The 12,878-nt window shown below is 35.5% G+C and overlaps 1 protein-coding gene across 7 annotated transcripts in view; it reads right to left on the bottom strand.

Annotated features, from left to right (window-relative positions):
• Positions 1–5,962: 5,962 nt before the first annotated feature.
• The window catches only part of AGTPBP1 (ATP/GTP binding carboxypeptidase 1), a 57,680-nt gene continuing 50,764 nt past the window's right edge, over positions 5,963–12,878 (bottom strand). For 6 of the 7 annotated variants that reach the window (XM_087715928.1, XM_087715930.1, XM_087715931.1 and 3 more), the window contains 4 exons: positions 12,277–12,408; positions 11,026–11,202; positions 9,220–9,380; positions 5,963–7,930 (listed from right to left, as the gene is read on the bottom strand). In XM_087715928.1, the coding sequence (XP_087572054.1) occupies positions 7,753–7,930; positions 9,220–9,380; positions 11,026–11,202; positions 12,277–12,408 (648 nt within the window). In that variant the 3' untranslated portion in view covers positions 5,963–7,752. Of the gene's footprint in view, positions 7,931–9,219; positions 9,381–11,025; positions 11,203–12,276; positions 12,409–12,878 lie in introns of those variants that run through there. The other variant, XM_087715933.1, reaches the window with a different exon arrangement.

Below are 12,878 nucleotides of genomic sequence, written 5' to 3'. Positions count from 1 at the left end.
GGGGAAAGATCCGAAGTGGCTTTTTTGCATGCCGAACTGGTAGTAATGCCAGCAGCAACCCACCCCTGGGAAGGATACTGTAAAATCTCCATTCTCTCCCCACTCCAGGGGAAGGTTATTGCAAAATCCCTGTTTCCTCCCGATCAGCCGGGACTCGGGAGGCAGAGAATAGATGGGGGTGGGGCCAATCAGAGGTAGTATTTACCAGTTCTCTGAATTTCTCAAAATTTCCACTACCAGTTCTCCAGAACTGGTCAGAACCTGCTGAATATCACCTCTGATACACCTCACTTCCAATTCAGGAAGATTCTTCCTTTGGTGTCTTGTAGTTCTAAAGAACAAAACTTTTTTTATTCCAAAGGCGTAGGTTGTTGGGGGTATATATTATTTCTAGACTAGCAAAGTCTTTCCCATTGAAGATGTGTATTGAAACTCAGATGCTGGCAGTATGTACACTCGTTAAGTCTCAAAATCTATTATTGTGGTAGGAAGAGGTTTTTATAAAGAATATTTTCTGTAAAGGAAACTGAACTAGAGGGGGAACTTAAGATAGAACCATCTAAATGAAAAAGAAACAAAAAGGCTAATTCAAATTTATTGACAGGTGACAATAACCTAGAAATAGAATAACAGGGTTGGAAGGAACTTTGGAGGTCTTCTAGTCTAACCTCCTGCTCGAAAGGAGACCCTGTACTGTTTCGCACAAATGGTTGTCCAACCTCTTCTTGAAAACCTCCAGTGATGAGCTCATACAACTTCTGGAAGCTAAACTAAACTTTAGCTAAATTAAAGAAATAAAGAATGGAGTTGCAAGCCAACCCTGATGTGCAAGCTAATAAGACTATTAGCTTATAACAAAGCAATACCCTGATTTGATCCTTAGAAATAGGACATTGTTCACTTTGCAACACCACTTCAAAGAGGCACTTTAAGAAAGCTTCAATAGAAATAGAGCGCCCCTCCAAGAATTCCAATCTTAATGTATATTGGTACTAACCTAAGCCCTATGCTGCTGTACTAGCCATTTGATACTCTATTCACATGCAAGGAAACTTCCTTTACTATTGGCAGACAACTTATACTTTAATATGCTAGAGTAGTCTCTAATTTGTGAATTTTCTTCATTTCTTATAATGTGTGGAGTCTTCATCATATATGACCCAAAGTTCCTAACATCTGTTTTTCCCTTTTTCACTGCCATATAAACTTGGTGTTGTACAAAATGAAGCCACCAGAATTCTAAAAAAATAATGCTACAATTTATGTGTTCTAATTCTCCAATCCTTGATTTAAAGCTCTATGTTTATGACAGTTGCAGGTCTCAGGGTCATGTGATCACCGTTTATGAACCTCTGACAAGCAAAGTCAATGTGGAAGCCAGATTCACTTAACAACGGATTACTAATTTAATGGCTGCAGTGGCAAGAAAGGTGATAAAATGGAGTAAAATGCACTTAACAACTGTCTCACTTAACAACAGAAATGTGAGGCTCAATTGTAGTCATAAGTTGAGAACTACCTGTATAAACTAAAGGAAGAAAACAGTTTGAAATGTAATTGAGATTAAATTGCTTTTAAATCTGCAGGAGTTTCAGCTTTTTCTTTTCTTTGCCTCTTATCTGCAGTTATGCATAACAAAGGGTAGCCATAATAGGAGGTGAACTTGATGTTCCTGCTCTTTATCTATTCATTTGGCAAGAATTCTATTTAATATTTAAATCTATGGTATAGAACCCACCAGACCCTTTCTTGGGATCTCCAGAGTTATACAGGTAATCCTTGACTTACGACCACAATTGAGCCCAAAAGTTATGTTGCTGAGTGAGAAATTTGCTACGTGAATTTTGCCCCCTTTTGCGACTTTTCTTGTCAGTTAACAGAATCACTGCAGTTACTGACATGGTTGTTAAGTGAATCTGATTACCCCATTGACTTTGCTTGTCAGGTCACAAAAGGGGATCACGTGACCCCAGGACACTGCAACTGTCATAAATGTGACAGGGAGCCGAGGTGGCACAGTGGTTAGGGTGCAGTACTGCAGGCCACTTCAGCTGACTGTTATCTGCAGTTCAGCGGTTCTAATCTCACCGGCTCAAGGTTGACTCAGCCTTCCATCCTTCCGAGGTGGGTGAAATGAGGACCCAGACTGTGGGGGCAATATGCTGACTCTGTAAACCGCTTAGAGAGGGCTGAAAGCCCTATGAAGCGGTATATAAGTCTAACTGCTAACTGCTAAATGTGAGTCAGTTGTCAAGCATCCGAATGTAAATCATGTAACCATGTGGATGCTGCAACAGTCGTAAAAAATGGTTGTAAGTCACTTTTTTTGGTGCTGTTGTAACTTCAAGATTACTAAATGAATTTTGTACATCAAGAACTATCTGTAGGAATGGGCGGGGCTTGACGTCGCAACAACACAACATGCAATCTTGGGGCTACAGGATTGCTGTCGATATCTCTGTTCCTGGATGGTCTTTTTGGACCTAAACTGTTCTGAAGGAACAGTGATAGAGAAGAGCATGTCCTGCTGATCTCAGGGGCATCGCAAAGCCCAATTGATCCAGGAGAAAGCTTTTTTTGCCAGCTACAAGAGAAGCAACCAAAATGACTGCAGAAGGTTGGGACAAGCCTCTGAAACAGAAGTAATACAGGAGTGGTGTTGAATTGGTGAGAAAAAAATTTATTACTAGAGAAGGGAAAACCCAAAAGAATTGGAATTTAATATAAAATTGAAGACAGAAGAAAATAAGTGGGGAATTAACTCTGGTTTAAGATGATCGTGTTATCTTTTCTACCTTAACTTTGTTTTCTATGGATGGACTCTTTACAAATGCCTCTTACTTTTAAACTGGACTGGTCTCTTTTTTTCTCCTCTTCCTCTATACTTTCTCAATTTTTTGTATTTGTGGATTAAAAGCTTCTTCTCTAGTAAGGCTTGGGTGGAGCGTAATTCTTACACTTTTTTTCTTTTCCTCTCTTGGAACTTGGTGCTTACAGAGAGGCAGAAACAGGTGGAAAAGAGGTAACACTGCCATGTAGTGGCTAGAGGCTTGGCAATATCTGATAAAGCTATAAGCTTTATTTACTGAAAGACTCAGTGGAAGACGTTTTGTTGATACAGGTGTTCCTTTGAAGGAAAGAGAAAGCTTTGATTTGAAAAACTCCCCTGAATTTGTTTGACCTAAAAAGTCTCGGATGGTTTGGGAGTGTTTATAAACTGGAAAATGGCACAATGTGAAGAAGAAAAGGCACTAACTTTACAAAGAATTTTCCTAGAAATTCAAAAAGTTTTAATAATTACAGAGAGAATTAAAGAGACTTGAAATTATAGATCAAATACAGAGTGTATGGGGATAGCGATGAAGTTTGAGGACAGAACTGAAAAAATAACAGAGACATATGAAAGTGATAAGAAAGTTGTTGACACTGACAGCAAACTGAGAGTGGAGGGAAATGACAAGTGTAAAATACGGAAAGGAGAAATTGATGAACCGAAACTTCATTTTGGATGTCAGAAAATAGATGAAGAAAGGAGAGAAAATTTGGCAGAAATAATAAGAATAATCTTGGCAGAAGCACTAATGATAACAAAAGTTAAGCTGATAAAAAGAGCAGAGAGTTTCAAATTCTTATAAGACATGCAATGAACAACAAGTTCTTAAGAGAAGTCCACATAAGACTTATCAAGAAAACAGAATACAGACTTTACAAATGGCAAGAGATATTGGACTACACTATCTCTGGAAGGATACAGGATGATGAAATGAAATGTCACAATAAATTTTAGTTAAATGTAGTTAAATTTTGAGTGCTATGTACAACGTAACAACAGCTATAGTCAAATAAATGATTAATAATAACAGCATTTATATATACTAGATTGATAATACGAAATCTTATACAAACTGTAAGTGACGATCATAGAGATGATATTGAAAAGCCTTTTTAGAAAAGATAAACAATTCTATATAGAATAGAATATAAAGATGTAATATCATTGGATATTTCAGGATGATGTAATAAAATGTCATAATATAAATTTACTTCAAATTTAATATGCCTTATATTGAAAGGATATCATAATAACTAGGCTTAATGGATGTTTAATAATTATATCAATTTGTATACAAGTATTAGATTGATGATACTAATAATGGGGAAAAATATGGAATTGAAAATTATTAGATGTTATCAATGCTAAAATAGAATATCACAATAAATTTAGTTAAATATAGTTAAATTTTGAGTGCTATGTATAACGTAATAATAGCTATAGTCAAATAAATGATTAATAATAACAAAGCATTTATATATACTAGATTGATAATACAAAATCTTATACAAACTGTATGACAATCATGGAGATGATGTTGAAAAGACTTTTTATAAAAGATAAATAATTCTATATAGAATAGAATATAAAGATGTAATATCATTGAATATTTCAGGATGATGTAATAAATGTCATAATATAAATTTACTTCAAATTTAATATGCCTTATATTGAAAGGATATCATAATAACTAGGCTTAATGGATGTTTAATAATTATAACAATTTGTATACAAGTATATTAGATTGATGATACTAATAATGGGGGGGGGACATGGAATTGGAAATTATTAGCGAATGTTATCAATTCTAAAATGATTGAATGACCTAGAATAGGAGGAAGCATAATAACAATGTATACAAAGATATCTTGATTGTCAATATGTGAATATTGATAAAATTCAAGTGAGGACTATGGAAAGGACACAAAGACTTTGTAACCAATCAACACAGTGTGTGTAGTTGAAGAGGCTTTTATGTTATGTGTTGTGTATTTGTGTTTTTTTTTTAAAAGAACTATCGGTAGTACCACTGATGAAAGATTCCAGTCTCTGTATCTCACACTTTTCTGCGACTTTCAGGCAAGAGATCTCAAATATAGTACAAGCCCTGAGATAGGATTAATATGATTTTTTTGAAACAAGAGAAATCCAAACCCCCTTAAATTTGCTATTCAAGTTTTTTTAAACATCTAAATCTAAAAATTTATGAATTTATGAACACTTCTTCTTAAACTGTGATATGACATTGCATATTGATTTCCAATTCCCCCCCCCAAGACCCATTCCTCCAATATGTAGAGAAAGCAGGTGATGATAATTATTTTATTATACATTTACTTGATAAATTATCTCTCTGGAATTAGGTCATACACAGTAATATTGCCACAATTTATAATTACAGGATTACAATGGATTCTTATAATAAAACTTGGGCTTTCTGGCTTTTATACAAACTACATTATATTTGCCAGTCTAATTTGAGCCTTTGTTGTCATTATTCAGTTATGACTAAAATAATATTCCACATACAACTGACATCTGATAGTTGGCACATATTTTTGTCTGTGAGATACAGTACAATATTTAAAAAGGAAGGCTTCATTAAAAGAAATAAGCATTACAGATACATAATTTTCTTTGTCCGTCTATGAAAGTCCCAGAAGTTGACAAAGTACAACTCAAATGTATATATTTTAATATATGTGGTGTTTCATATCATATTTGCATCAAAATCATTTTGTAAAAACAAAACTATATGAAAATACATTCAAAGATTTAAAAAATATAGCAAAATATTCATAAAGTTCAAAAGATTAACTACAAGACTCTTTAATCTGCTTCAGTTAAGAGGCTGGAAAAATTAATACAACTTGTTATATCAATATGGTTTAATTAGTCACTCATTTCCTTACTGCACAATAAATTCTTTACAACCAAACAAAGAACAAATACACATAGAGTCAGCTCAGTACATCTGTACAACCCTCCTTGATTTGATAAAGGGCACCCCTTTATAATCTAATCCACAATTTAAATGCAGGTCTGGGTATCTGCTGTTTCTAACATGCTACTATGGCTAGAAGGCATTTATTTATTTATTTTAATTCCAGAAAACAAGAATCATAAATCCTTTCATCTCACTTAAAGCGGGACTGCATTTTCTTTGTAGACAGAACACTTAGTTTATCCTATCTGAGTAGCAAAGTTCTGGTTTGGATTAATTTTTTAAAAAAATCAATGAATATATTATATTTTCTTGTACATTGGTATATTTCCTGTATTAATTTTATCTAACTGTGAAATATGTCTAGCTTGGGCGGGAGGTGGGAACGCAGAAGACCAAACATATATCTCTTAAAACTGATTTGATTCTGTTTTTAATTGCTTCCTTTGGCAATGAGGGGACAGTGATAAAATGATCTCTCTTTACATGAGGCAAGTTGTTTTAGTTAAGAAAAATCCAGACCATCCCCTCTAGCATAAGCACCAACACAAGGAAATAAAAAAGGAGTGTGGATTTATTCCAAGATTGATAGGATTGGCTAATACTACAAAGATCTGGCCTCCAATCCTCTGATATTAGTTCCAATGTCATATTACCTTTAGTTTTAAATATTTCAATAAAATATAGAACTCAGGAGGTAGGAAGATAAAGCAGACATCAGAAAAATGTAATATTCACAGGCTCTATATGCTTAGATATTTTAAAATTGGAATTCAGCATGCTTAATTTTTTTCTGGATTACATAGTTCAAGAGACTATAAAGCAACTTCCACCCAAATGGACACCATTATTCTTCCACAATCCACAATAAGATATATATATAAGTATATGCTTTGTATCCAGAGCACTTTGAGCTCATATTGGCTATATTAAATATGGAAAAGGATCTAGAATTTGTATCACGAAATATACATACAATGAAATTGTTATGCTTACAAAGAACACCTATTTTCTCCAAGCTTTATATGAACCTCAGAAAGAATTTGGTTATGAGTTTAGTGTTAACATAAATATATACTTTATAGTCAGCATGGGTACACAAGGCTTATTTTTTCACAAAAAGCTGATGGATGATACCACCTTAAAACATAGGCTGAGAGATATGTAACTGATTTTCCTTCACACAGGGAAAAAATCCTGCATTTCAGGAAGGAAAGATCCATGCCTAAATACTCTCTCCTGTATTTTCTGTGGAGTGTTTTCACACAGAGAAATATTATGACACGTAAAACTGTACTAGGGGACAAGGAGAAAAAGCTGCACGCACACCTGAATGTGACACTTTCCACTCTCAAAATGTTACTCCGTACATAAAATCTTTCTGCAGGTATAATTCTTTCCTCAACTATAAATGTGAATATTGCCAATTTTAAATTAAGGCTGTAGCAAAACCATGTCAATCTAAGGCTTAAAATATGTAGCAATGAGAAGATCTATTTTTCATCTGTTCAGTACAAAATATTTTTTTAAAAATCCTTGTGTTACATCCAATAAACAAAAACAAAACCAAAACAAAATCACAGAATTAAAACCCTGCACACAAATGCAAAATCTTCCCGATAAAACTGTGTGTGACATCTTGTGCTACAGGAATTAGGTTAACTCCTACCTTCTGGTTTGCCAATTACATCTTAGAAATTACTTCTTTTATTTTACTGATTATGTGGACGAAAGCAAAAAGCCATGCAGCGTTAACTAGCAGGCATCCGGGACAAATTAATTTCAATGCTAAGATAAAAATTAAATTGCTCAAATAAAACAAATGCCAATTGTTTTAAAAGCCAGAAGCATTTATTGTTTTCAAACTGGGTTGACTGCAGTTTATCTGCTTTAGCAAAACCCCAAGGTGAAATAACCCACCATGTTCCTTTTAAATAAGCCACAGTAGTTTGCTCCTTCATGTACCAAGAATATCTCAAGGCAAATGTGTCCTCGTAATTTCAGAGTCAGAGAGTCCATCTTCTTGAAGACAGGGCTCATAGTCTCCAGCATTATTTGCCAAGTCAATATCTGGCTCATCATTGCTCTCAGCGCTATAGTCCACTTCTTCAAGGAAGCGAGGTTCATCTTCTTCTAGAACATAAGTAGTGGGGCTACAGCAAACATATTAAACACTCTGGTTAATTAAAATGGAATGTAATTCATGGAAATACAACAATTTAATATAGATATCATTTGGTATTTACAAATTATTCCTATCGTTAATTTCTTTTTCAGGTAGCGTAGGTCAAGTTTGGGAAAACAACATTTATGTACTTGTATACTGAAGACCTGCAGAACTATATGTTTTATGTTGAATTGAACGTTAATTAAAAAAACAGAAACCAAATACTAGGGATGACTAAGCACAACTGAATTTTAGAAAGCTAATCAAAATATTTTTTCAATAGCATCAATTTTTTTCACAGTATTAGGCTTTCTCTTCATGCTACAAGAGACAATTTTCTTTGAAAATAGATTTTATAGATGAGGAATGATTGCAAAAGCTTATTTAGTTTATTACAAAGTCAATCCTACCCACCTTACTCCACCTCCCAAAGTTTATTCATTGGGAGAAAATAAAAATAATGCACAGAGGCAGAGATCGAGTTTGGTGTAGTTGTTAAGGCACCAGGCTAAAGATCAGGAGACCTAACATTATAACATGATCTTGGGCATAAAGACAGCAAGGTGACCTTGGGCCAGTCACTGTCTCTCAGTCCTAGGAAGAAAGCAATCTCAAATCACTTCTGAAAATCCTGTCAAGAAATCTGGGGGGATTGGTTTAGACAATCACCAAGAGTCAACTCTGATTTGAAGGCATACGCCCACACAACCTCCTCTTAATTTCATATTGCTCTGCCTCCAAAACAAAAAGCATTAAAATATTTCAAATGAATAAATGAACCCACTATTCTCCAAAGCTTATTAGTAAGATACTCCAAAATGAGGTTCCATTTCAAAGCATTTTTGGCACCATTGACCTAACATTATATTTCACCAAAATGTATCTCAGGATTTCATTGTAATGTAAAGCCTAACCCCCAAGCCTGTAACGTTAGGTATTAAAAAAGATTAAAGAATAGAAAAAAATATATTGTATCTTGCAAAGTTTATATTTTAGAATTTAAGTAGTTGACCACACTCAGCTAGGTAGATCAAAACAGTGTGTGTTTACTACAGTACAGCTGCTGGCCATTCTTCACATGTATGCATAAACACAGCAATGTAATCCCTTGGCTACAGTTTGCAAGCAATACTTTGATTTCTGGATCCAAATTCCTATTTCATTAATCTGTTTGGAGTTAATTTACAATAAAAGCTACCTGCCACTATAGTCTTTTTTTTTTTTTAATCCAAATAAGCCTCTGGCAAAAAAATTTAAACGTGATTTTTTTCCTACCTTGTCACTTTACAACTAGATTCAATCAATTCATTTTCAATGTCCAAAAGAGTAGATGGCAGATTATATTCCAATGGCGATGTCAGTTTTTTCAAACGCAATAAACCAGTACAGAATTTGGCTCCCATCTCTTCCAGTTCACGTGTCCCGATTTGTAAGCCCTAATGAGAAAACATACAGCGTTAAATAGTTCAGTGCAATTTCCTTTCTGCACGTATATAATTCACTATTTACTCAAGACGCATAACTGAAAGAAAAGAGGTAGCAAATGCTGCCAATATTTTTATATGTACAACTTCCTGCACAAAATGGGAGCATCTCGAGGGGGATTCTTTGTGAATCGAATTGGATGTGCTTAAAATCCTCCCCAACATAAAAAGACTGTGGGCAGAAATGGAGGAATGGCATATGAATCCACGATTCTCTGCCATGTACACTTCAAATGAGTAACACTGCATAATACTTTTCAGTTCCTTCCCCGTCCCTCCCCTGGCCTCCCATGACTCATGTGCTGCTTGCACTGGTCCTCCCAGGTTTCCATGACTCACACATAGTCTGCACCAGAGCCTCCCCTAGCCTCCCATGAAGCCTGCACTGGCCTTCCCAATCACTCCTCTAGCCTTCCGTGACTCATGTACAGCCTGGACTGGCTCTCTTGAGCTCTACATGGGGCAGCCCTTGAAGAGTGTTCGGAGACTTCAGCTTGTTCAGAATGCAGCCGCGCGAGCGATCGTGGGTGCGCCTCGGTACACCCACGTTACACCTATCCTCTGCGAGCTGCACTGGCTGCCTATTGGTCTCCGGATACGCTTCAAGGTGCTAGTTGTCACTTATAAAGCCCTACATGGTATTGGACCTGGGTACTTGAGAGACCGCCTCCTGCCGATTACCTCCCAAAGACCCATTAGATCCCACAGACTAGGCCTCCTCCGAATTCCATCTGCCTGCCAATGCCGGCTGTCAACTACCCGGAGGAGGGCCTTCTCTGTGGCTGCTCCGGCCCTCTGGAACGATCTCTCCGTGGAGATTCGGACCCTCACCACCCTTCAGGCTTTCCTTAAAGCCGTTAAGACCTGGCTGTTCCAGCAGGCCTGGGGCTGCTGAGTTCCATCCCCACTCGAACTGGTGTGCTTGTTGAGACTTTTTAAATTGCTTCTGTATTGTTGCTTGTTTTTGTTTTCTTTCCTTTTGTATTGTTCCCCTTCCCTTTCGGTTTTGTTAGCCGCCCTGAGTCCCTCGGGAATAGGGCGGCATACAAGTTGAATAAAACCTCTAAACCTCTCGCCCCCTCCGCCTCCTCCTGCAGCAATTCCTGGCGATGCCCCTGTGTTCTTTATCTAGGACCCCCACTTCTTCCTGCTTAACAGTGCATGCATTTTGAGATCGCCGCAGCAACCAGGAGAGTCCAAAATTGCCATCATTAAGTGATACAGTCATGTAATGTCAAACTTTACCACTGCATCACTTAGTGATGGCAATACCTGTTGTTACTGCCATCATAATCTGAGGACCACAAAGAATGCTTTTTAGGGAAAACAGAAACCATGATTAAATAACTTTTATGACCAAATGAACACAAGGGCATCTTCCATATTCTAGACTATATATGAATTATATTGAATGCACATTCTAGATTATGTGAATGGTTTTCTTCATCAAAAGAATGTTAACTATTTAGGAGTCTGTTCATTAAATTACATGATGTGCAAGAGCCAACATAATTCCAAGCTCCTTTGAAATGAATTCAAGTACTATCCAGTACCAATTGTAATTCTTCAGATGTATTAATAAAAAATGCTACTTTACCTTGTATTTCCCTTGATCACATCCACACAATGTGCTTTCCATGGTGTAACTTCTTTGAACACCTATCTCTCGCCACACTACAACGCGTGCTGTAGATTCCTTTGATTTTTCCACAACAAAACTGCAGCTGCTCATACTGAATGCTGGGGCTGCCTGGCTCAGAATCTTAGGGAGAGTCTACCAAAAATAAGTAACAACAAATATTATAGAAAAAATCTCTGTGGCTTATATATCCTTAAAGTATAAATTTGGGTACAGACATCTCCCTCTGAATGGTAAGGGAATATACTGTATGTCAATAGGAAGTGCAAATTACAAAGCAGTGCTGTATGGAGAACCCAGAACCAAAGATAAAATAGCTCTGATATCAGAAAGTATGGAGTTTTTCTTGATACTGGAAAATCTATGGACTCTGTTATGGCATGGCATTTTTTGAAGATTTCTGAAAATCCTTTTTCTTCACACAGCACATTTGTTACCACAAGATGTGTTGGTGGCCACTAACATAGATTGCTTTAAAAGAGGATTCGATAGAGGCATATCAAGGATTATTAGCCTTGAAGACTTAAAGTTACTTCTGAGTAGAAGGATAGTCATCCAAATGCCAAATGTAGAGAAACAAATATGAATCCGTTTCCAGCTTATAAGCATATGACTACCCAAAGTGAGACCAAAATGCCAGACTAGAATGAGTCTTGGTTGGCCAAGCTCTTAAATTCCTTTTCTTTAAGCTCCATGCTAGATGAACACTATTCAATTAATGACTTTCTTAATGTTGGTTTTTTTTTAAAAAAATCTTTTAAAAATATTTTAGACTGATTATTATTCCTCTACACAGCATTCTTCTTTTGTCTCCATGTGAAATTGATGTATACTGATTCAGATATTAGTTCATCTATCCCAGTCATCTCCTGACTATTCAAGCTCTCCCAGCAATTAGATGCTGATTTTATCATGCCATTATACATTCATTAGCCTTTGGGGTGTCTTTGGTTATCATAATCTGATTGTTCATGTACTGAATATACTGGCAGTTTTAAATGAAAACTCTGGAATATAAAATAAATATTCTGAGCTGAGTTTTAGTCATGTTTCCAATTTTATTTTGTTTAAATATTAGTTAGAATTTAACCTCTGTTTACACTACTGTTAGCAAACTATTATTCAATGAAAATAGTACTGATAAAAGAAACACAAACCATAAACCTTAGGCATGTACCTACCTGCATATACACACAAATATCTACTTACCCTATAACCAAGGTCTTCAATCAGATCACAAGACGCAGCACTAACATTAGTGTGCCATATTGTTTCCTTGATGCTACAGCCATACATAAATACATTTTTCTTGCGAGAATGGCCATGATAGTCACAAAAAACCTAGAAAAAAGTATTTTTCAAAAATTAAAGGTGTATTCAACATAAAATTCAACCATCTATCTAGAAACAAGCAATAAGATCCTTTAGAAAACGAATGCATTCAGTAATATGAACCCTTGAGTAAAATCTTCCGATAGATGTATTAATTTAAGTTATTTTTATTAACATTTAAAAAAGAATTTTTAATAAACAATTTAGATCAAGCTTGTCAGTTATAGTTCTTCACAAATTTCTTGTAAAAATATAATTTCAGGTGGTTAAATGTGAATTTACAACTCAATAAGGTATTCTACACCATTAATAAAGACATATTTTGTTTAATTTTAAAGAAAATTTAAAAATCAAGTCAGGAAATAGTACATACTATTGATTGTTCATATGTCTGCTTCTTTCACGTTTTTAAAATGATAAATAAGTGAATATTTATAGTCTTAGATGAATGGTCCTATAATAGGAGCTGAATTATTCCT

This window comes from Thamnophis sirtalis, unplaced genomic scaffold (assembly GCF_051295495.1).
Source record: "Thamnophis sirtalis isolate CommonGarterSnake01/CBP01778 unplaced genomic scaffold, rThaSir2_p1.2 scaffold_5, whole genome shotgun sequence".
Classification (NCBI taxonomy): Eukaryota; Metazoa; Chordata; class Lepidosauria; order Squamata; family Natricidae; genus Thamnophis; species Thamnophis sirtalis.
Note: the sequence above shows the minus strand (reverse complement) of the source record. Positions and strands in the feature narration are given on the sequence as shown.